Source organism: Salarias fasciatus, chromosome 7 (assembly GCF_902148845.1).
Source record: "Salarias fasciatus chromosome 7, fSalaFa1.1, whole genome shotgun sequence".
Lineage (NCBI taxonomy): Eukaryota > Metazoa > Chordata > Actinopteri > Blenniiformes > Blenniidae > Salarias > Salarias fasciatus.
In genome coordinates this window covers 19,619,525-19,642,179 of record NC_043751.1, presented here as the reverse complement: position 1 = coordinate 19,642,179, position 22,655 = coordinate 19,619,525, and the positions used below count along the sequence as shown (strand labels likewise).

General features: G+C 43.4%; 2 protein-coding genes across 4 annotated transcripts; both read right to left on the bottom strand.

Moving 5' to 3' along the window:
• Nucleotides 1–7,995: 7,995 nt before the first annotated feature.
• On the bottom strand, nt 7,996–12,092 carry LOC115391691 (annexin A2). Its single transcript, XM_030096011.1, has 13 exons — nt 12,008–12,092; nt 11,250–11,307; nt 11,062–11,155; nt 9,980–10,074; nt 9,789–9,902; nt 9,611–9,701; nt 9,320–9,399; nt 9,172–9,231; nt 8,976–9,069; nt 8,793–8,888; nt 8,624–8,682; nt 8,293–8,415; nt 7,996–8,205 (listed from the first exon to the last, which is right to left on the bottom strand). The coding sequence occupies exons 2-13, from the start codon at nt 11,295–11,297 to the stop codon at nt 8,146–8,148; spliced, it is 1,014 nt and encodes a 337-aa protein (XP_029951871.1). The 5' UTR covers nt 11,298–11,307; nt 12,008–12,092; the 3' UTR covers nt 7,996–8,145.
• Nucleotides 12,093–12,294: 202 nt separating this feature from the next.
• ice2 (interactor of little elongator complex ELL subunit 2) lies at nt 12,295–22,655 on the bottom strand. Of its 3 annotated transcripts, XM_030097259.1 has the most exons (15): nt 22,539–22,655; nt 19,646–19,747; nt 19,226–19,520; nt 19,005–19,124; nt 18,781–18,915; nt 18,474–18,590; nt 18,009–18,168; nt 17,638–17,819; nt 16,778–17,549; nt 16,512–16,681; nt 16,284–16,413; nt 14,881–14,965; nt 14,590–14,640; nt 13,077–13,320; nt 12,295–12,631 (listed from the first exon to the last, which is right to left on the bottom strand). In XM_030097259.1, exons 1-15 carry the CDS (start codon nt 22,550–22,552, stop codon nt 12,485–12,487), a joined length of 2,724 nt encoding a protein of 907 aa, XP_029953119.1. In that variant the 5' UTR covers nt 22,553–22,655; the 3' UTR covers nt 12,295–12,484. The 3 variants fall into 3 exon arrangements, 2 of the variants coding, with proteins under 2 accessions (XP_029953119.1, XP_029953120.1); XM_030097260.1 differs by lacking the exons at nt 19,646–19,747; nt 22,539–22,655 and having other exon boundaries at nt 19,226–19,319; nt 19,396–19,520; XR_003931858.1 differs by lacking the exon at nt 12,295–12,631 and having other exon boundaries at nt 13,231–13,320; nt 14,761–14,965.

The window sequence follows — 22,655 nt, the reverse complement described above, 5'->3', positions numbered from 1 at the left end:
ACGCTACTACTTTTAGAAACAATGTGTCAATAACTGATCAGTTTTGCTCACCTGTTCAGTGTCTTCCATGGAACTGTTGCGAAGCCGCTGTCTCTCTCTGTCCTGTTCCCTACAAAGTACCTGTGCTGTATTGATAACACTGAACAGACATTAGCTTAGCTTAGCAGTTGATCTCAGATGAGATTGGATTTTCATTTGTCACACAGTGAAGTGCAACGACTGTCTACGACCACAAAAAGCTGTTTTCTTGCTTCTTCCTCTCATCTCCATTCACTCATTCATCGGTTTGGTTCAAGAACAGGCGTCCCTGCGTAGAACTGTATCCAACAAGTGGAAACATTTGCAGCACAGTTGGAAATGTCTGACTTCATTAATGACTGAATAAATCAAAAAGTTCTCCCTGTGCATGCATGTTGTTGTTGTTGTTTTTTTTCAGGTTCTTTAATCCATCAGTCGATAAACGTGCTGTGTGTTAATCTGTGATTAAAAATTTGTTAAAGCGAGTAAGAATGGACAGGTGGATCGGCTCCAGTACCCTGCTAACCTAAACGGGTCAAAGCACCATAGAAGAAGAATCGATTGGTCAAAACAAAGAGGGAAAACATATTCTTTGTTTTTTACATACCCAGACACAGATGACAGGTTTTTAACAATTACGCTCCATTTCCCACCTTGCCTGATGCGTCTCTTTGAATCTCCAGCACTGCAGTGGTAGTTCTCAGTTTCACATTAAGAGCTTTAACACTGTTGCTGAACCCATTGTTCTATATCAAAATATTAACAACTTTACGGCAACGACGTTGAAAAGGGGAAATATGTATAGAGCGGCGCTCCCCCTCCTCCCTGTCTCCAGGCAGAGATAGCCATTGAAAAAAAGTGCTGGTTCAGTCTCCCTCTGTCTCTGGGCATAGCTTTGATCAGTCCCACCTCAAGACTTATCCTGGAGGGAACGCAGCACTTCTATTCTCCGTGGCTAATCATACTTCCTGTCTTTGTCTTTATGTGCTTTAGACAAGCGTCAGATAGAAGCACAGGAACAGATATGCCCCCAAAACCTGGAGAATAAAGCCTCTGGTTGTGCTGCAGCTCCTCTTCTCCAGCAGATTTCCTCATGAATATTTCCACTGTTTTGGAGAGGGTGGATTTCAACCCATTGCCGCTGCGAGACGACGGCAGTTTTTTTTTTTTTTTTTTTTTTTTCCAGAGAGAGGGAAAAGAAAGCCTTTCTGAGTTCAAGAAGCCAGAATACATGTACTGTATGTCACCTGTCTGAGGTGAACAGTGTATTTTTAGTCCTACATACAGTTGTTGGATGACAAAAGACTCAACTCTTCATGACATATTGGAAAAATTCAACCGCGAGGTGTTTGCTGGACGACGGTTTAAGATTTTGTTGTTTTTATTAAATGTTTTTTCATGTTTTGAAATCAAGAACAATAAATTGTAAAAATAAAAAAAAATAAAAAGTTTTGTGGAAAATGTAAAAATAAATACAATTTGCAACGTTACGTTTTAAATTGACATATTTTCATGTTTGTTGATTGTTGATGGGAAATATTCTACAATCTTTTCCCAACTGTTGTTATAATTAAGCTAAAGATTTGGTTCTTTCCGGCTGTACAGTGAAGACATCAGGCTCTCTCCACTCTGAGCGCTGAAATGGTTAACAACATAATTTCACATGCACAGCAGATTCTTTGAGCTCAGGCAATATTGCTCTGCCTGCCACCAGTGGCACTTTTTCTTTTGTTTCTTAACCAAGAAATGTGCTTTGTGTGTTTCACGCAAGTACAGAAAAGACCATTTATGCCGGGAGCGAAAGAGAAATAGACAGAAATCTTTCTTTTTTCAGAGAGAAACTGAAGGCGATGAAAAACATCTTGTGCTCCATGTCTGGACTGATTTCCATATCCATGACCACCTGAGGGAGGTCAGGCTGCTCCGGCCAACTTTTCTCGCTGGGAGAAGGACTGACGGTGACAGGGACACAAACCGGGAGTCAAACCCCCGTATTCCGCCCGTTCCAACACCCACGCCACGCATTATCCTCACTGGCACCAGCCAGACTCTCACATGGATACAGAAATTAAGGGCCACAAAAAGAAAACAGAAAACAATCCTTTTTTTTCCCCCCCCTTTTTACTTCTTTCTTGGTGTTTTTCTTGCGCTTCAAAGCCTGTAACTCTCTGCTGTGCCCCGGGGTTAATTAACATGAACCAAACAGTGAACGATCAGAGAGAATGGGAAATCTCCAAAGGTTAAGTGTCACATGGGAAGCGTGTTGTCAGAAGGAGGAGAGGAGGTACGCTGGGTTTTTTTTTTTTTTTTTCCCCCACCAATATACACGTTTAAAATCAAATGTGAGAGGAGCAGAGGGAAGGAATTTGTAGACACCTTTCCGAAACTTTGCATTTCTCCTGTCAGAAGGGCAGAGCTGCCGAGTCTGGCTTCAAACAGCGTCTCGTAATTCTGTGACATTTTGATGAACAAAAGAACTCTGAGGTTTTCCTCCAACTTGCTGATCTTTCGATGGATTCACTCGCTGTTCGGTGTGTCATTAGAATTCACTTTAGCGAAGTACACACAACACAATTTGATAATGCGATAAGCAGAAGCTTGCAAGAGGAGGAGAGAGAAAAAAAAAACACATCAATCACAAAGTTAATCACTGCTTTTATGGGCCTACTCATTGAAATTGTGTCTCCTCTCGGTATCCCCCCGCAGGGAAAAAGAGAAAATGACTTCATGATCCACAGATATCCTGGGTAGCATGTCTTGCAGGTGAAATAGTGTGAATTTTCTCTGTAATAATTAACATGGGCTCCTCTTCTCTCCCTGTGGCTTGCCGCTGACATTTGGTTCATGCTTGAGTGTCTGCCTTGCTGATTTCAATCTCTTGCATGAAGGTGAGGCTGTGTGTGTGTGCGCATCTGTGTGTGTGTGTGTGTGTGTGTGTGTGTGTGTGTGTGTGTGTGTGTGTGTGTGTGTGTGTGCATAAGGTCCAGCGACCAGTCTGACAAGGACACTGAAGGCAGGGTCTGTCTTCAGTCGGCGGGATTAAGGATCATGACAATATGGATTAGCGGCCTCCTCAGTCGATCCCAAACCTCCAGCACATTAGAAGTTGAAAGCCAAAAAGCCCGAAACACAAAGGAGCGTGGTGGGTTTGCGGCGCGTGTTCCTGCAGGGCTGCGTGATGTAAAAGGGTCATATCTCACTTACCGCTGAATAGATATTTGACAATTCCCCGAATTTATCACGCCGATCTCTATACATTTTGTCCACAGTGACACGCGGCGTTGATTTACACCGAGCGCCGAGGATGAAAACACCTCAGAATGGTCACCTCATCTACTGCTGCAACAGGCCTTATTTTACATTATTACATTATGTATGCAGGCTTGAGTATGGATAATGGATGAATCTAAAGCAAAGCAGTTTAATTACCCACCATCATTCTGTCTCACCTAGCTGCAGAGCACACATCTTATTAGCCATGGTGTAAATAAACATTAATATGCCAGCCTGATAAAGACCGTCCTCCCCCTCCTGCAGTTCTTGGTATATTATCATCATTGCTGCAAAGTACACACTCCCAAACTGATCCACCGGCATGTGCAAACAACAGAAGAGATGCTCCAGCCGGGGCCAGACCATTACAACCACTCCATAGAAAATTATCATTAGTGCATCTGGCTTTAGGCCACACACACACACACACACACACACACACACACACACACACACACACACACACACACATGCACGCACGGCCCCATCAAAAGATTGAATCCAGCCAACAGTGTTCATTTTTAAATGTTCAACAGACTTCACTTCACTTTACTTTACGGTGTAGTTTTAATGTGTCTCACACACCCTGACACTTTCACTGTTTGCACACATGCAGGGCAACGGCTGCAAGTGACAAGATGAGGAATCGAACCGCAGCTGCACCTCTGCTTTGGTAAATTTAAACAGAAACACTGTGAGTTCATCGTTTTTCTTTAAAAAGTTGATCAAGAGGAATTCTTGCTGGTGAGTCGGTGGCGGTAGAGGGGGCACGGGGGACCGAGGACGTCTCCTTGGACCAGCCGAAGGAGGGGAGACGTAGAAGAATATGGATCCCGAGGATGTAGGTTAACCAGCCACGGGCTACTCCGAGCTCCTCAGAAACAGAGGAAAAAGCTTCAAGCAAAGAGAAAACTCAGCAACCAGTCCAGCTTTGAGCATCAAACCGATCTGAATGTCTCCTGAAATGCCTCCAGGCGGGATTTTTTTCTAACAATGTGCATTGTGACGACTTTCTGACATGATTGACTCAATGCAATTAAAAAGAAAAGCGTCTGTTTTTAAGGTGCAAACTGCACCCTAAGTGTAATCACTATATTAAGCAGGCTGCACTGGAGCAGCACATCCACAGCTTGCTTCCCCAAAAAATCCCTCTTTTTTTATTTTTTGTCTTCAACAGATGACAGAAGCTGAACTCTTCAAAGACAAACTGTGTTACATTTACACAAAGCTCCTTTATAAACTTCTCCATATGTCTTTTTCTGCCTGTAGATGGACTGACTGCAGCCAAAACCCAGGAGGAGACAGGCCTTCTTCTGCTCTCTTATGTTGTTTCAATCACCAGTCGACTGTACAAAGGAGGCAGCCTGATGGCGTGATGAGTGCACAGCGCTCGTCTGCCTGCGCTGTTGTCTCAGTTTGAGCCTCATAAAAGGAAGCGGGCCTGACGATGCCAGAGGCGGAGGATCCGGCTGCACGGTCTGAGCGGGGAAACATCAGCAGAGCGCCATTCTTCAGAAGGGAGATGTCCTTCAGTGTGGTGCCAGCTCTCCCCGGGGCGGCAGCACAAGACACAGCCTCTTATTTACCATATACAGGATCTGTGCGTGGCCTTAATGAGCCAGGATATTCAGCATCGCAGAGACAAAAGGCCACGCTTTCACCGAAGAAGCTGTGGTTTTGCTGAATTAAATAATGATAATTAAGAAAATATTAATCAAACTCTGGCTCTGTAGATGTGTTGAGGGAGCGCGTCTTCCAGCTTAGCCTGTAGGAGTTCTCATTTAGAGTATGCCTGCGACCTATAAGAGCTGCAGGCAAACAAACACACACACACACACTCACACACACACACAGAGCGATGCACACAATTAAAAGCAGACCCTGGTGGCCTTCTACTCTATAATTAAACACCCCTCGGTGCTCCGCACAGAAACACGGCGCTGGGTTCAGATGTGTCAAGGAGAGAGGAGTGAAAGGAAACATGAAGAAGCTGTTGGTTCTCCTGTGTCGCAAGTTTTGTTCAACGCGATGAATTAATAAAAAGCACAAACTAATACCTTCCCGCCGTGCAGCCGCCATGTCTGGCGGGGCCAGCAGGAGCTTCTACAGCTGTACGGTGAAACTTTAATGCAGCTGGATGCCTGCAGCAGCGCCTGGGCTGCTTCTCCGGGGTGAGGGTGGGGACGGAGGGGACGTCTCACCAGGTCCGCTGGCTTTCAAAGGGAGGGGCAGGCGTCCCCTGGGGGGCGCCAGAGAGCTGCTGCAGGGAGAACGTCGGGGTCAGGGGGACGCCTTTTCCCAGTCGCACTTTTTCACTTTGATTTTATTTTTTAGAATTAGAGCGTTAAACGAGTAACCGTTTTGTTAAAGTTTTCTTTTTTAACATCTCACACTGTTTCAAAATGTTATTATGAAAATCTTAAACATCTGCAAAAGCAAAGTCACCCAAATTCATTTTGGAGCTTTCCTCTCTCTCTCTCACACACACACACACACACACACACACACACACACACACACACACACACACACACACACACACTCTAGTAACTCCTGAGCAATCTGAGCTGACTTTTTTTCTGGCCTAATTGGTCCTAAAAGTGTGTTTAGTTCTTGTGCTGCCTGATAGAGTGTCGGTACCTGATCAGAGAGTTTGGTTTAAAAATGAGGGCAGACCTCTGAGAATACGGTTCAAATAATCCGATTGACTATTTTAGAAACTGATTTTAAAGAATTCCTTAAAATAATTTATTTTTCACAATCATATATATCTCATGCATAAATGATAGATTTCCATAGTTTTGTCTCATAATGTAAAAACTAAAAATTAGGAAGAAAAATTGTGACTTGAGTGTGTGTGACGTAACAGGATTAGCCAGTCTTGCCACATTTGAAGAGAAGTAGGATTTTTCTGACCTTTGGAAAAAAAAAACCCAGCAGTCTGGGAGGTGGGGACAGTGTTTGATTACATTGAAAAAAATAACGCAGAAACCTCATTGTGGTTTTTCCTCAATGCAAAGCAGTCAAAACTCCCTCCTCAAATCCAAATGTTATTAGGTGATTATATGGTATTATTCTTCACCTTTTAGACTTCAGAGTGCTTGTCATTTGGCTCTAGTTGTTATGGTAATGCGAGGCTTTCCATCTCCTTCCCAGCATGCTCTGTGTTTGACATTCATGGGGTTAAAGTCCTCTGAATGATGAAGTGCCAGTGTTTGGGACAGTAAATTGCATCGTTTCAATTGAGAAGAGAGTTCCCCTTGGGTTTGCCGGAGGTCCCAACGGGCTGGCCTTGAGCAGAACAGCATGTTGTACATCCATATAAAAAAAGGGAAAAATATGGTGGTACTTTTCTCTTTATGATGCAAAGATTAATCTGTCACCACATCGCCGCATAAATCTCACTCGCTGCTTTGCAAAATACTGTTTTATCTTACTTTACACTATATTTTATTTTTTTATTGCCCATAAACACAAACCATCACAAAGGGCTAATGTTCTCATCAATATTATTACAAAATGATCATAAATCCAATCCCTTGTTAAAATTTGAAGCCGTTTCTCCCCTCAGCCACTCAAGCGTTGAGGACATTAGACAGAAGCTTTATTTTATCAAGTGATTTCTCCCTCAATAATAAATGGTCCTCCATCATATCTGAGCTTTATTTTCATCAGATTATTGCGCGTCGCCTCCCCATCCTTTCCTCATCACTTCGTGGAGCGGTGCTAATCCTGCCTTTTGGGGCTGTTTTTTCCTTATCCTTCAGTAGGAATGCCTTGACAACACTGTGCTGGTTATTTCATCCTGAGAGACCACAAACTAAACAGCAGAAACACGTTGTATAGACGCTTGTTTAGTGCTATGCAAATCATCTTAGCCGGGGGTAAAATTAACATTTTCAATTAAAATATTAGCACCAAACAAACACAGAAAAACACACTAATGATTAAATCATCTTGATAGATACTCAGAGTAGAATTTGATGGTGATTTCTTATATTTCTTTAGATTTTTTTTTTTTAAAGCATCATCAGTCACACATGACTCAGCTTTTTTAAAGATGTGAATTCTTATTTTCGTAGTTGATATTTGTAGGTGATGATTGAAGATTACAATTATTTTGACCATTTCATTTAGCAAAAAAACTTTGGAAAAAAATAAAAAGCAGCATAGTTTTTTATGATGGTGAGGATAAAAAGGAAAATTATTGGATATTTTATTGTAATTTGCTGGAAAAAAGAAGGGGTAAAGATGACAATAGAAGATATCATTTGCTATCTAAAATATTGTTATATTTATATATCTTGACAAAACAGATGAAGCAAGTGAGACGTTGAAGGCCTCTGAGCTCCTCGAGCTGTTTTTAACGCTGTCATGTCGCCCTCTGGTGGTCATCTGACAAAACATCATCTTGCCACAAATCATTAATTGAAACGTTCTTTGTTTTATCAGTATTTTTTGCACTCACTATATATATAGTTAAAAAAGTTTCAATTAATTAAAAGTTTTCAGGTTATTGAAACTGAAAAAAAGATTTCTCTCATTTTTTTCCTGCACCTTGTGAAATAAAAATCTAAATATTTCAGTTTGTATGTACTAAATATATATGTATGAACTTTTATTTTTGAAATAAATACTTAATAAAACAAGTTTTATTTACCGGAACCTTTGGATAGAAGGCAATAAGCGAAGCGGTGCTCGAACAAAGCAGCTTTATTACTATGTGTGTTTATCAATCAAAAAGAAAGATGATTCCACTTGAATTTTTGCATTCAAATGTTTTCAGGAAAATAAAGAAGGGCTTCAGTCAGGACAGTCAGAATTCCAGGACAATGCGGCCCTTGAACTCAGCTCCTACTCCTCTGGTCCACAGAGGCCGAGCAGGACCTTCTGGTAGTCTCCTTTAGTGTGTTCCTGCCGGAGGAGAAGACAAAGCAGGTCAGAGGATGAGCAAACTCCACTGGAAATGGGAAATCAGAGGCAGATTCTGAGTTCTCTCACCAGGATAGTCTTCTGCAGGGACTGTCCGAAGGTGGCCTTGTACTCGGAGCAGATCTTCTTCAGGTCCACCTCACAGCGGGACACGATGATCCGGGTCACCATCTTCTCTTTGGCTCCTTTACTCTGTCACGGACGAGCACAAGTCAGCACTTAAAAGTTGAACGTGCTCGATCCTTAAAACTCCAGCAGCTGATGCAACGCCCTGGTAAGATAACTTCAGCCAACTTAAGATTCCTGCAGCTAAATAACACTTTCACCAGCAGTCGTACTTCTTCCATTTGTTCTTTAGAAGAAAAAAAAAAAAAGTCGAGCGTTCAAAATAGTCACTTACCTTCATGGCTTCATTGAGTCTTTTGGCAAAGTACAGCTGTTTGTTTTCAAAGCACTGAACTGGAAAAGAAGAAAAACAGAAGGAATATTATTTTTTACTCTTCTGAACAGTTTGGAACAACTTTCAGTCTGAATAAGCATTAATAACTCGGTATAGAGAACACCAGTACCTAGCACCAGGAAGGACTTCCTCAGGTCTCCCTTCACTTCCTTCTCGATGCTCTCCTGCATGTCGTACGGACTGTAGCTCTTATACCTCTGGAACACTGACAGGCAGAGGGAAAAAGTGACTTTTTGCAAAAATAAAATCAATATTTCATGAACACACGTGTTAAGAACGCAGGCTTCATTACCTCTCTGCAGGTGGGGGACGCTTCTCTCAGACATGATGGAGATCCATGTTGGGACGTCAGTTCCTTTTATTTTCACTCCGGCGTCATACAAAGCCTGAGACGAAAACCAGGAGTTACAACCATGAGGAGCCTGAACCGTCTTTACAGAAAGTATAGTTTCAAATCATTTGTGTTTTAGGGGGAAGTGTCGACTTACTCTGGCATCTTCATCAATCTTTTCATAGTCCACAACAGAAGACGGCTCGTCTCTCTTCGTCTGCACAGAAACAACAGTCGTGATTTAAAGAGATGTTCACTTCTCATCTGAACTGTAAATTCTGTCAGAAGACGCTCCGATATGTCACCTGCACGAGAGCCAGAAGCAGCTTAGCGAAGTTTCCAGATGTGTCTCCGGCCACGTCTTTGTCCAGGTCCTTTTTAAACACTGCAAAAGAAACATGTTTTCATTTGATCAGCAGACTCAGCAGTGTGGAGCAGATGTCACAGAACTGGATGTCCTCTCATTTTTGAGAGGAAATTATGAGGAAAAAGAAACACGCTTATTATTTGAGTTGATTTGTAGACGTATCCCCTATATGTAAAACATCAATGCATTTTCAGTTCTTTAGCATGAATCTGAGGCGTTCTGCACTCACAGTCTTTGTAGACCTTCTTGATTTCCACCAGCTCGGCGTTGCTGCGTGAGCACAAAATCTCAATAAGCGTTTCTTCATCTGTTCCCAAACCCTGGAAGAGACAGAAGCCTTCACTTCAGATCACCCTGCACTTCTCCAGTAGAGGGCAGTATTGCCCTTCCAATGAACCCCTGCTTGCCTTGATGGATCCTCTGATCTCTGAGGCGTCATACTGGACCGTGCTCTTCATCAGTCCGAGGATCACGTGCTCCAGAGAGCCAGACAGCGCCCCCTTCAGGGCTGAGATCATGTCCTGAAAGCAGAGTTTGTTGTTTTACCCACGTTTGATTAACGATACACAAAACAGCTGCAGTACGATGAGGATTTTACCTTCTTTGCCCTCCTTTCATAAGAAAAAGCGATCTCTCTCCTTTGGGCGTACGTGCGTTTTGTTAAGACGTCGATGATGGTCTGCTCGTCCACTCCTGACGGTAGACAAATCATACAGATTAAGGAAAACAAATGCATGGATTGCAGGACAAAGCAGGATGTATGCCATTTTTCTGAGGGGGCTACATCAACAGCGAAGGGCCGAGTCACGAGTGATGCTCAATATATCTGTTGTTAAAAAGCAGCAGTCTGCAGGGCCTGCAGACGTTCCTGTTCAGTCACTTATTGTGAATTTTAACAGTGATTCTAACACACAGACTACATACTGTTGGAAAACTCACTGCATCATGTGCTTCTATTTTCATTTCATTCCTAGTTTTCCATCAACAGGCCTCACGTAGTGAAGTAAAGTTGTTGTGTATCACCTCGAGCCAGTTTCTAATTAAGCTGCTGCAGGTTTAGAACGCTGTGAGGCCTTCTTCAAGGTGCCGAGTCTGAATCCTTTCTCACGTTCCAAACGTTCATAAGTCACAATTACATGACACTAGATTCCTCTGTGGTCTGACGTCAACTTCTATTCTCACAGCAGTGCAGCAGAAAGCACCTCTGAGTCTGCAGAGGTTTCTTCTCCTCTGTCTGTGTTTGATCTGCTGGATTTTACCATTAGCGATATAAATAAAGCTGAAAATGATCAGTGTCATCATGTGGAAAATTGGTTTATAGATCAGCAGAACATTTCTTACAGCCAATCCAAAAACCCTTGAAAAAGATGTAAAGATACTTTGCTTCAGCACATGACATGGCCATAAGGTATTTCCTCCTCCCACTCTCATTTGCAGAGAAAACATCTTTCTCCATGGAAAAAACATTCTTTTATCACAACAAAATGGTGGGGCTGTGGAAGCTTTGGCAGCTCGGCTCCTGCCAGCAGCTCAGACATGGAGGAGTGCCCAGCGCGGCCACAGCGCTTTAGAAGCTGCGATGCTGACTCACAAATACCAGCGAATCATCTGCAGGGAGAAGCTGCAGAATCCAGCAACCGGTGGACTGCTGAGAGCCGCGCAGGAAAAGCTGGACCTTGCCTTTAGTTTTGATGGCGGTCTCGATTCTGGCTGCATCTCTGTCGGGGTCAAAGTCCACGACGGGCACCACCGTGGGGAACAGCTGCTCGTTGGCCTGAAGGTTAAAACACAAACCAGAGAAAAGAGATGAAAACACGTCCTCATTCACTGAGTGTTGATAAAGACAAAAAGAAGTAGGTGTTACTTACCCCAATGTTGAGAGACAGCTGTCCCAGAAACTCTGATACCAAACTCATCCTGATGGTCCTGGAAAAGATGAAAGAACATAATTTGACGTCTCCATAATCCTCATGGTGATTATTCTCAGTTTACCCAACAGGCCGTGTTTGTTATGACTGAAGATAAGAGTCACTTGAGGCAGTGAAGCAGTTTCTTCTGAACAGAGGTTGTGAAACTTCTACAATGCTTTTGGTGAAAATAATTCACTTTTTCCACCAGTATCAATGCAGTAAATCAAGTCATTCCCTGTTTGTTTTGCCTGGTTTGCAATTTTACTATTGAAAACATGGGAGCAACTGAAAGAATAGAAGATAATGGAGAAGAGTTTTAGATTCAGTAAACAAACATTTTGTGTGAATCATTTTAGCGTCCAAGTCTTTAAACCCGAAAGACAAATATATTTCATATATATTATTCATATATTTCAATAGATCAGATGTGTGCAGAAATAATCTAGAACTAGTAGCTGGTTGGTTTGGAGAGACACACCCTGGAAAAAAGCTACTGTGCTCCAGACTGTTGTGACAAATGAACACATGAACTCTACAAAACTCTGAGAGGAAAACAAGACGGGAGAAAATGAAGCTCAACTTGTTTTCACAAAGCAGCTGTGTGGAAACTGAACTCATTGCTTTGAAAAAACAAACAGGACATCTTTGAGACTGCAAAGTGAAGCTAATTTGAGCTAAAACTCATCCGACAGCACAGTGCGGTATTTCAGACTTACCTCAGTGAGAAGCAGCTGAGATGCAGAGTCGTGTCCCGCTGGTGTTTCAGTGGGATGGGTGTGGAGCTCAAACTTTTCCAATGAACAAAAAGGCTTCCCCTTTCAACTCTTGACTCACGGTCCCTCCCCTTTCCACCTACTCCTGACTCCACCCTGATCCACCACATGCAGCTCCTGCTGCTCAAGTCTGCAGAAGTTTTTAGCTCAAAGTATAAAGTGTCCAGAGTGTCTGTTAGAATCGAATCCTGACTCCAGAGAAAACATGGACTACACTCACGACGCTCACATAGAAATCAAGAAACTTTATTTTCTCTTTATCACAACAAAAAAAGAAACTGTGGACAAAATAGAAAGTAGACATTCTATTTCTTAAAGTGCTTCATGATCACATATTCAAAGGTATTTCCTGACACAACACTCCTGTTATTGTTTCATTTCCTCAGCGATACAGGTGCAGCTGCTCCACCGACTCCCATCTTAAACAGACTTCTGAACGAGCTTATTAATATACTTTTGACGTTTGGCTGCACGGTTTTTCTGCTTCTTCTTCTTCTTCTTCTTCCCTTGTGTATTCAGGTCGCTCTTCGGCCCGGACGCTGCGTTACTGGAGCCATCTTTCCCCGTCTGTGGGACCAACAAATGGTAAACTTTACAAGAAAACCTTGAATTCAGAAGCAACATACAATAAACTCTGATAAATACATTTGTATTCTTCATTATATATATGAAGCAGAAACACTACAGATTGAAATACTCTGCTGAAACGTTGTTCCGGTACTCCGACAGGTCTGAAGACGCGTTGGAGTCCTGGCGGTGTTGAAATGTGAACGCCGGTGCCAATGAAGCCTGCTGAGCTGCTGCTGATACGGGTCTGTCCACTATTGTTCCTGTGTTGGTTTTGGGCTTTTGCAGAGAAGTCTGCAGCACTCGGCGGGCTCAGTTCATTTACATTTCACCGCAAGTGGCTTTAAGAGAATCTGTCAAATGTGTTGAAAGGTGTAGATGTCGCTCATTTGCTGCCGTATGTGTTGCAGTGTCTCTGCGTGGCGTCAAACTGGGCTCTACAAACCTTTGGGGACTGTCTGGGAGGGAAGGTGCAGGGCACCCGGCCGTGTTTCTGGTGGAAGCTCAGGACCACCGCCGGACTGACAGGAACCCAGGGCAGCAGGCCGGACGCCGGGGGCTGAGGGGTGGACGGGTGCACCTGCTGCAGGCTGTACAGCCCGCGGCTGGCTTTCCCATCGGCCGCTCTCAGCAGGGTCACGAACGGCTCCCTGGCTTTGTGCACCATCAGGTACCGTCCTTCGTCCAGCCTGCAGAGACAACATGAAGCCGCTGAAACGAGTTGTTGAGGCGTCTTCATCTCTTGTTGGACGACGACGGGAAGTCGGAGAATGTGACGCATCTATTGTGTGCCATTGAGCAATGGATTGAGTAACGCCCCAACACAAACACGAGGTCAGGATCACGTCACTTCTTTACCCCGAGGCTGAAAGACTGAACTGCGCCGGAATTGCATCAGAATAATGAGTGTGAACGCGTAGGCGTGACCGACGGCTCACCTACAAAGTCTGCACATGTTCGCCAGCGGCGCAACTCACATTAGGACGGGAATATTTTCACATCCCGGACACTGTAATCAGCCTGTATGTAACGTCATATGAACTTCTTTGGATTCATTAAAAGAGATGAAATGACAAACATTTAAATAATAGCATTTTTTTTTGTCAAATACAAAAAGAACATGCTAGTCGTAGGGAATGATGTTGAATTAGGTCTTGATTTCACTGGAAGGTTTAGTGTGTAAAATGTAAACTGATTATACATTACATAAACTCTTTGTGTGCATAAAAACCAACTAATTAACATTAGACGGACCTTTGTTCCACCCAGCTTTAAAGCAACACTAAGGAACTTTCAGTTTTCGTTGATTTTGGCGGCGCCAGTGGACAAAAGCGGTAGTGTTTTGCCTGAAGGAATACTACAGTTCCCATGAGGACTAGCGCGTGACGTTGTAAAATGCTGCTCCCGGTGGCATGCTGTCGGACTGAACTCGCCTACATTTGTTTCCAGTGGCTGTGTGAAGGACGGATAGCGACGAGGTAATGAATCTGTTGGCTAAACAATGTTAGATCATGATGTGACGCATGCCGCAAAGCAGTCTGCACATATGGAGTTTTTTAGTGTGCAGGGTTCCTACCACCCTCCTCACAGCTGCTTAGTCCAAGTGAAAGCAATACTGATGCCCTCAGCCCGTGACAGAGGGGTCATTCAGCTAGTTGTAAGTCGATGTATCATCACAAAAGATATTAATATGTTTTATTATGGTTGAAAAGTTCCTTAGTGTAGGTTTAAGGAGATAATTAGGTTTAGAAGATAATTACGACACAGACCGGATAAAATAAACTGTATGAATACAAACAAATCAATAATTGTAGATTTTTTTTCCCCTTCTAAACTTAAAAAAAGAAAAAAGACTTCCCTGTAAACTATTTTAGAATGTAATTACAATAAGGGCGTGGGAGTTCAACGATGATATTCCACAAACAGATCTAATCCATCAAATGCCCTGCGGACCTTACCCAGTGAGCTTTTTCAGTAGGTGGTGCAGTATATTCAGTGACTTGGATAGCCTGAGGACGGAAAAGACACATCATCAAGTGCTCGTCAGTCTTCTTTGACTGGAATTAAAATTTCAACACCGAGGCGGCGGCAGCCGCGGCGAGGACGGCCGCCCCCGATGAAAGGATTACCGATAAAGTGAGTGGATCTCCAAGATGACAGCTTCACAATCTCGGGGAAGGTAATCACGGCGGGGGTTGTGGGGTTAATGATAAGCGTGTGCACACAAACACTGTTCAAACGGCACTCACTTGAACCCACTGGAGATGCTCTGCTTCCAGTCGTCAGGCAGCTTCCTCAGCAGAGCGACTTTTGATGTGTGCGCATTGATGTGAGCTGCAGAGTCAAACGGAGAGGGTGAGTGATGCACCGACGGCGAGCGCGCACATCAAGAGCCTCACTTCATCAGCCACGTCCCCCCCCCCCCCCTTTATTGCTTACAAAGTAATTAGTCTACGGTGATTTTCCAGCATCGTTACGAGCTGGAGTGGGCGGTGAGAATTGCTCGCCGGTCTCCTGTCTCTCTCTCCGCCTCCCACTCCAGCTGGTGGAGCCGGCCCGCTTCAACACTGCTTTCCATTCAATTATGGAGCGTGCTAACGGCTGGAGCTGCAGCCAGGAATAGAGAGACGCCGCATGAGAAACCGCATGACCGACCGCAAGGCGGCGAACAAAGGAGGAAGTCTTTCCTCGGCTGGGCTCCTTGACATTAAGTCATTAATTAGGGGAATTATTTTCTTCACGTATCACTGAAAAGTCACCTCTGATTTCTCTATCTTATTAAAATACTGAGACCGAACCGACATCGTTTGTATCCTGTTGCACTGAGAAACTTCTCATAACTTCTACAGAGAAGAATACTGAGATAAACAAACACAAAAAAACTAAATCCCTGAGGCAGAAGAATAGTTATTACAATGTTCCCCAGGACTTATGCAGTATGACCAGTAGAACCGGCATGGAACTTGTTTATAACTTTTCAGAACCATCAACAAAACATTTGCATTTTGAAATTTAAAAGTTAAGTTGGCAAAATTAACATTTTTTTGGACAATCTCACTATCATAAAATCTAAATAAATACATATATCAGCATTAATATTCTTCGAAAATGTAGAATTTCAGTAAAATGCTTTGTTGCTTAAGACAGGGGAAAGAGAAAAAAAAAACTTAAGGGGGTAGCGATTACGTCAACATTTGGATCACATATTAATGAGAATCAAAAAAGGTGGAGTCTTCCCCTGAATTCTAAACTGCAGGTTAACGTCACCAATGTTCATCCAAGGAACATAACTGAAGCTGAAACACTTTGCTTTGGTCTGCCTGGGATTTTCTGTGAATACCCCATAATCAGACGTGGCTGTAGTTATGGTAACAAAACAAACGGATCCAGTCCACAGGCGCTGCAGGATGGTGAGTCATCCGCTGACTATTTCACTGGTTTGTGGGAGGATCAGCCTCGTGGCCCGCAGTGAACTCAGCGAGGGAAGGAAATGATGGGGAGGGAAAAAAAAAAAAAGATGCTTTTTTCAGCTTCATAAATGTTATTTTGGTTTTGTTTCGAGCTCTCATTACTGGAGAGGTTTAGTTTGGGGGACATGGCAGCGATCTGAACGAGATTAAATAGCAGACTGAGGAAAAGTCCTGAAGTTTACCGATGTAAGGCAGCGTGGAGGAGTGGAGCAGCGTTTCCGTCCACAGCTGGCACACCTCACCGTTGGTTAAACACTCCACGCCGTAACTCAGCTGGTACTCCAGTTTTGGCAAGACGTGCACTGGCACAAACTTAAAATACAACACAAAGGGCACAATGAGGAGAGAGTTGAAGTCATTTCACATCAGTTCAAGATAAATGCAAATCCTTCTTCTCTTCTCAGGCCTACCTGGTTTTGGCTGCTGCCCACTCTCCTGCTGTGGGTGAGTGAAATGGAGCTGCGCACCATCAGCAGCATGTTTTGGAGGCTGTAGAGCTTGTAGAGCAGGTTGCCTTCCACAGGAGCCTCGTAATCTTGTTCATCTTCGGCAGTTTCCTGCAGATCTTGTGAGAGGATTCCTGCATGAGTGGAGGAGAACGCAACAGCTGCTCATCGATCCAGAAAGACCAAAAAAACCAAACTATTCCTCAATATGAGAGCAAGTTGACACTAACTCTTGTGTTCGGTGGTGTTTGGGTTGACAAGTGAAGATTCATGAGAGACAGCAGAGGAGTTTTCCTCCTCGTTCTGATTTCTCTCCAAGTATGACGACACGCAGGGTTTGACCAGGGATGTAGGATGAGAGTGAACTACGGGCTCGGCTCGCCGAGCGGGCGACGCGGGAGAGGGCTTGGCGGTGTCGCTGGAGGACTTGAGCATGGCCGTCTGCATGCGCAGGATCTCGCTCAGCTGGTCTCCCGGGACCTTCGGCGTTCTGGACTGACGCCTGCCCGGTGCGGCTCCGCGGGGAGGAGGAGGAGAATCCGGGGTTCCAGGGCCGGGCTGAGTGACGGGCGGACCGTCACCCGCCGGCGACTTCGGCTGTCTTCTCGACGCTGCAGACGCGCAATCATCAATAACTAGTTTTTCATCGTCCGAGTCGTCTTCGGTTTCCTGAACGCACTCTCGCCCCGCCCGCTCGGTCTTGGGTTCAGCAGCGTCATCCACAGTGGGCTGAGTTACCGTCGTTGCCAGATCTTCGGAGCTTGTGGAAGTGCTGTAACTACCTTCCTGCGCAGTACTGAACTCACTCACAGGACGTCCGCTCACATCGCCAGTCGTCCTCGACAGCGGGGGACTGGTGAGCTGTTTGCTCTTAACGCTATGATCCTGCTTCTCCTGCATCGGTTTAGCAGACGTCGACTCCCCAAATGTCTCCAGCTCAGTGATGTCCACCTCAAAGTCAATGCCGTCTTTCAGAGGCCCACAGTTTCTTCTGGGTTTTTCCTGAATGCAAAGCAGAACAGAAGCCATAAAATAAGACAAAGAGCAGCATACAGCACGTAGAGCCCTATCGACAAAAGCACTAACATACCTGAGAGTGCTGGCACTCATTCGTAGGTAATTCTGTCAGTAAATGAAACATTTTTTTGATTCCATTCTTCCGGAAAGAAAGCTTCAGACTCTCCTCGTGGAAAATATGGCTCCTCTCTCTCACTGTCATTTCAGTTTTCAGCAGAGGTGAATCTATAAACACAGTCTTCTTCTGATTACTGCCTGAAAAACGACATAAGAAAATAAACAAAAAAAAAAGAAACTGAAACAGCAAGGCAACAAAAAGAAGTGCTTAATTTTATCTGTTATGTTCACTGCGGTCACATTGTTCCGCAGTTTACAAAAAGGAGACGCTCAGGAACGACCCTGATCCGGATGAACCTTAGAAAAGGCAGAATGGTGACGCCGTACCCTTTCCATGGTTTAATTTGACGCACACAGGCAGTTCCCACTGCTCCACGAAGTCAGGGCCGTGGTTGTCCAGCAGCCTGACCAGGGCGTCCCGAGACAGACAGACGTGAGGCTCATAGCGGGCGCACAGCTTCTCTGCATTCCCGTCATCGCTGATCGTCTGGGGAGCACAATGAGGAAAAGGTCAAGCGACCACAAAATCAGCTGCATGAGACCAAACAACTTGTTTCAATACAAATTAGACACACTTTAACATCACTGTGTGTTTCAGGGACGCAATTAGAAGTGGTATTGCTGAGCAAGACAAGAACACCCTCTGGTGTCTTAAGTGAAAATTGCACGAGCTGGAGTGAAGTTAACAATAGTCCTGCGGCCATGAATCCCATTCTGGCTGTAAAATATCTCTGTGACTTACTTTATTGGAGCAATTAAAAAAAAACAGAAAAAAGTGAGACAATTGCTTACAGCATGCATGTCCTTAGCTTTTTTAGCTGGAGGATTCTCTGATGAAACACTCTGATAATCCGATGCAAGCTGTGCATCAGCAGACACGATCTGGTGGTCTGTAATATTCACGCTGCCCTGGAGAAATAAAGGAGGGGAAATATGGAAATGGGGGAAGTTAATCAACACCGAATGACTGATTCTGCAGTACAACACTCCCAGGCTGAAAGGACGCGTCCAAAAAATAGACAATGACATTTCTGATTAGCTCATGAAAACGGCGACTGTCCACATGCGGCACTGGGACGGCGGTTCAAAAACACGTTACCAGGGTTAAAAGCTGCTTTTCAAAGGTCAGCGCGAGCTCTGGGTTGAACGTGCCCCCGGTCAGGCTGGTCATCTCGTGGATCTGGTAGAGCTGAGGAAGCGTCCTGACGTGCTCCAAACAGGCCCTCAAACAATCCTGGAAAAGACGTTCGCGAGCTGTTTTAGGAGCTGCGGAGACAAACCGCGCCGGCGTGATGACAGGCGCTGTCCTCGCAGTATCAGTACCTCTGAATATTGCATGGCTCCCTGTGATATGAAGTTGTAGTCGTCAGCACATATTTTCGCCACATCTTGCAGGTACCTCGTGAACTGCATCACTTCGTCGTTTACACGTTTCTGTAAGCCCTGGAAGGAAAGTGCAGATGATGGGGGAAAAACGGCGCCGCAAACACAAACCACCAAGACTCGACTGCCGTTCCAGGCAAATAAAGAGCCGACAGAAGTACCTGTGGGGGATCGCTCTTTTTTTTGCTCGTCAAAAAGCCGAGATATATGTTGTGCTCTTTGCTGGAGAGGCTAGACATGCACGGATACGGCAGCCTGGGTTGAGGGAAAGCGGCATCAGCCTCAGTTTTGTTCTGCTTCTGGTTTCCATGTGAGTTCTTAGCATCCTCACTGTTGTCGCCGTCGTCGCTTTCGGCACACGGATCGTCAGAATCGCAGCTCTCCCAACCGGACGCTCGGCTGCTGTCTTTACACTCTGCAGCTTCAGAGGAGCAGGTTTTTGTCGGCTCTACATCACTGTTGACAGATTTTAAGGAATGTGTAAAAGCAGAGGAAAAAGATAACATTGAATGAGTGGTTAGTCTTTAAAGATGAAAGGAAACGCGAAGATCAGTGTAAAAAAAAATTAATTTGTAGCATACCTTTGGAGAAAGGCCCACAGTTCTCTGACATTAGGGGCAAGTGAGTATTTGTCATAAATATCTTTGGTGAAGAAGGGACCCTCAGGGGCTGCGTGGTCCTCCCTTAAATTTGAGAACAAAAGTAAATGATAATAGACAGCAGTAATCCCAAAAAGATGAGCAGTACTAGCCTATGTGCTTGAATCAGTTTTCATTTACACATGTGTAATACAGCGTCTCTAAGTCACCTTGTAGTGTACACGACTTACACTACAACTTATCATGTCAATACAGTCAAGTCTGATGTGCTTCTTTCTGTTTTGCATCTAACAAATGCTTGTTAACAAATTTAACAAATACAGCATCTCTGGATGGTGTCACTTCAACCTCCAGGAACACTGTGAGGAACCTGGGAGTCACTTCAGGCCAGGACTTATGCTCTAACTTCCACATTAAACAGGTCTGCAAGACCTCCTTCTTTCACCTGCGTAATATTTCTGAAATTAGGAATATACTGATGCCGAGAAATTAATCCATGCATTTGTTACCTCCAGAGTAGACTACTGTAATTCCCTGCTCTCAAGCAGGCCAGGGCAACTGCCTAAAAAGTCTTCAACTGATTCAAAATGCGGCAGCGAGAGTTCTGACAGGGATCAGCAGAAGAGATCACATCAGCCCAAACCCTTCTCTCAACCTATAAAGCTCTTAACAACCAGGCCCCATCATATCTTAAAGAGCTGTTGGTCCCATATTGAGCCAGGAGAATTCTCCCACTCCTGTAATCTCGAAAGCTAAAACCAATAATCTCAAAACACGACTAGAAATTGAATCAGGTAAGTGGACAGACTGTTCATCCATCGATCTTCTGTAACACTTTATCCACCAAGTTAGTGTGCTTACATGACACTTTTTATGTTTAAATCCAAATAAAGGTTCATTCCGCTCTGAAATGACCATGTAAATGTCTGAAAACTTCAATTTGGAATTAAGCTTGAAATCTAATAAACCGGCCAGTTTATTCTCAGCTGGGAGCTGTGACGTGTTCACAGCATTAAAGAAGATTTAATCCCATGCAAACACCAAGCTCACCAATATAATTTGGACTTGTTTAATTTGGAGCAAACCAATTCCAAATTAAAAACACCCATGTAACCACAATGACTGTGTGTAGCTGTCTCTCTGTGTTTGCCCTGGGATGTTCAGGGTGAACTTTGCATTTTCAATTTTTTTGGATTTTGGTTTTTCAGTTCTTTTGATTGTATGGAGTGTCTGTGTACTGGGAACAGCAGGACCTTTAACAGACTTTAAACGACATGAACAAAAATACAATTATTTGCAAATCAATGCATGGAAGTAAGGCCAACCTCCATCTATTCTGAACACATTGTCATTGGAGCACTTTTTACAGTAATATCTACATTAAATTTCATATTCTAATACTGTCAGGTCTGCCTCACATCCTTCTCAACTTTATCAAGTACTCCTCATACAAAAAACTATTTTAAGAATGATCTTATATTCCATGAGTGAGAAGTGAACTGCACCTCTGTTTAGAAAGTTTAAACTTTAACTAATTCAATCTATTAATACTCAAACATAAATGGTAAGAATAATTCACTGATAAACAGCTTCCAAAATCATTTAACAACTTCTTCCTCTCATCAGACATTCTGGCCTAACAAGGAACCCAAAACAGTTGGGGTTTTAATGGACAAATCATTTTGACAGCTATTTTTTTATTAACTCCCTTGCTAGTTTTTTTAGTTTTTTCTGCTTGCTGTTCCTTAATCCTTATTTTAATTTTCATTACGGTACCATTTATTGACGGGGGATTTTCATATAAGCCCCCTGGGTTTCTTTACTTTCCTCTTATGATTCATTTTTTTTCTAATTATGTGCAATAAAAAAAAAGGAAAGAAAGACATATAAGAATCCATCTTCTTGATCAACAGGTTAGGAACTGGAAATGTCTTCATACGGTTCAAAACCAGCTGTAGCCCACAACAGGAGAAGACACCACAAATATTTAGATGATACTTACCAAGATAGAATTAATATTTACAAGTATTTACATAGACTATTCAAAGTTCAGAGTAAAAAAAATAAAGTCATATATATCAGAGGCTAAAAAAATAAATAAATAAAATAATGTTGTTTACGAGATATCTCGGGTAATATTCAGATTCAAATTTTCAGACATACTATATCTAAAATAAAACCTGACGTAATGTATGTTATATTTTTTTGGAAGGCAAATATAATTCAAGAGGACTGTTAATTTTTGAGTAAGATAAAGTGAGTTCTGAAATACAATTTTTCTTTTCAGAGGCAGTCAACTTTCAAAAAGCTGTAAAACATTAAATAATTAGCAGTTACAGTTCAAACTGATGGTGAGAGGAAGATAATATAAATAACTACGCTACTGTTAAGGTATATTTTGTTATTTAGATCTTTCTTGTTTTCTTTTTTGAAACTTTTGTTGTTGGTGCCGTTGTTTGGGCTGCCATATTCTAAGCCACAGGCTTCAGCCTGTTTTTTTTTTTTTATTCTTGGCGAGTTGAAGCGAGCAGTATTTGTTTCTGTTTTTCGTTAATATTACCAAAAACAAACCAACAGTCAATTCACCTTATGGCAGCTTGGCAGACAGGAGCATGCAGCATGTTAGTGCTCCGCGTTGTATACTCGTGTTGTAATAATAACAGCTCAGAGTGAGAGGATATTCTCCATACACCTGCTTTTAACCCGAGTTAAATGAACTTCACTAAAAGCTGTGGATAAAGTTTGGATACCGATACAGCACCGCTGACTTCAGCTAACATGAGCTAGCTCAAAGCTACTGTCACTTCAGCTTTAACTATATATCTACGAAGAAAAACAGAAATACGGTTCTTGACGAGGGGTAAATTTCACTCACCACTCCAGCTCCATTGTTGCTATTGGTGGTTTATGAGCATAAACGCGATGGAGACATTATAAAACACAGTTGAGATGTTCATACAGGCAGCGTACTGAAGCCCAGCGTGAAGTCTTC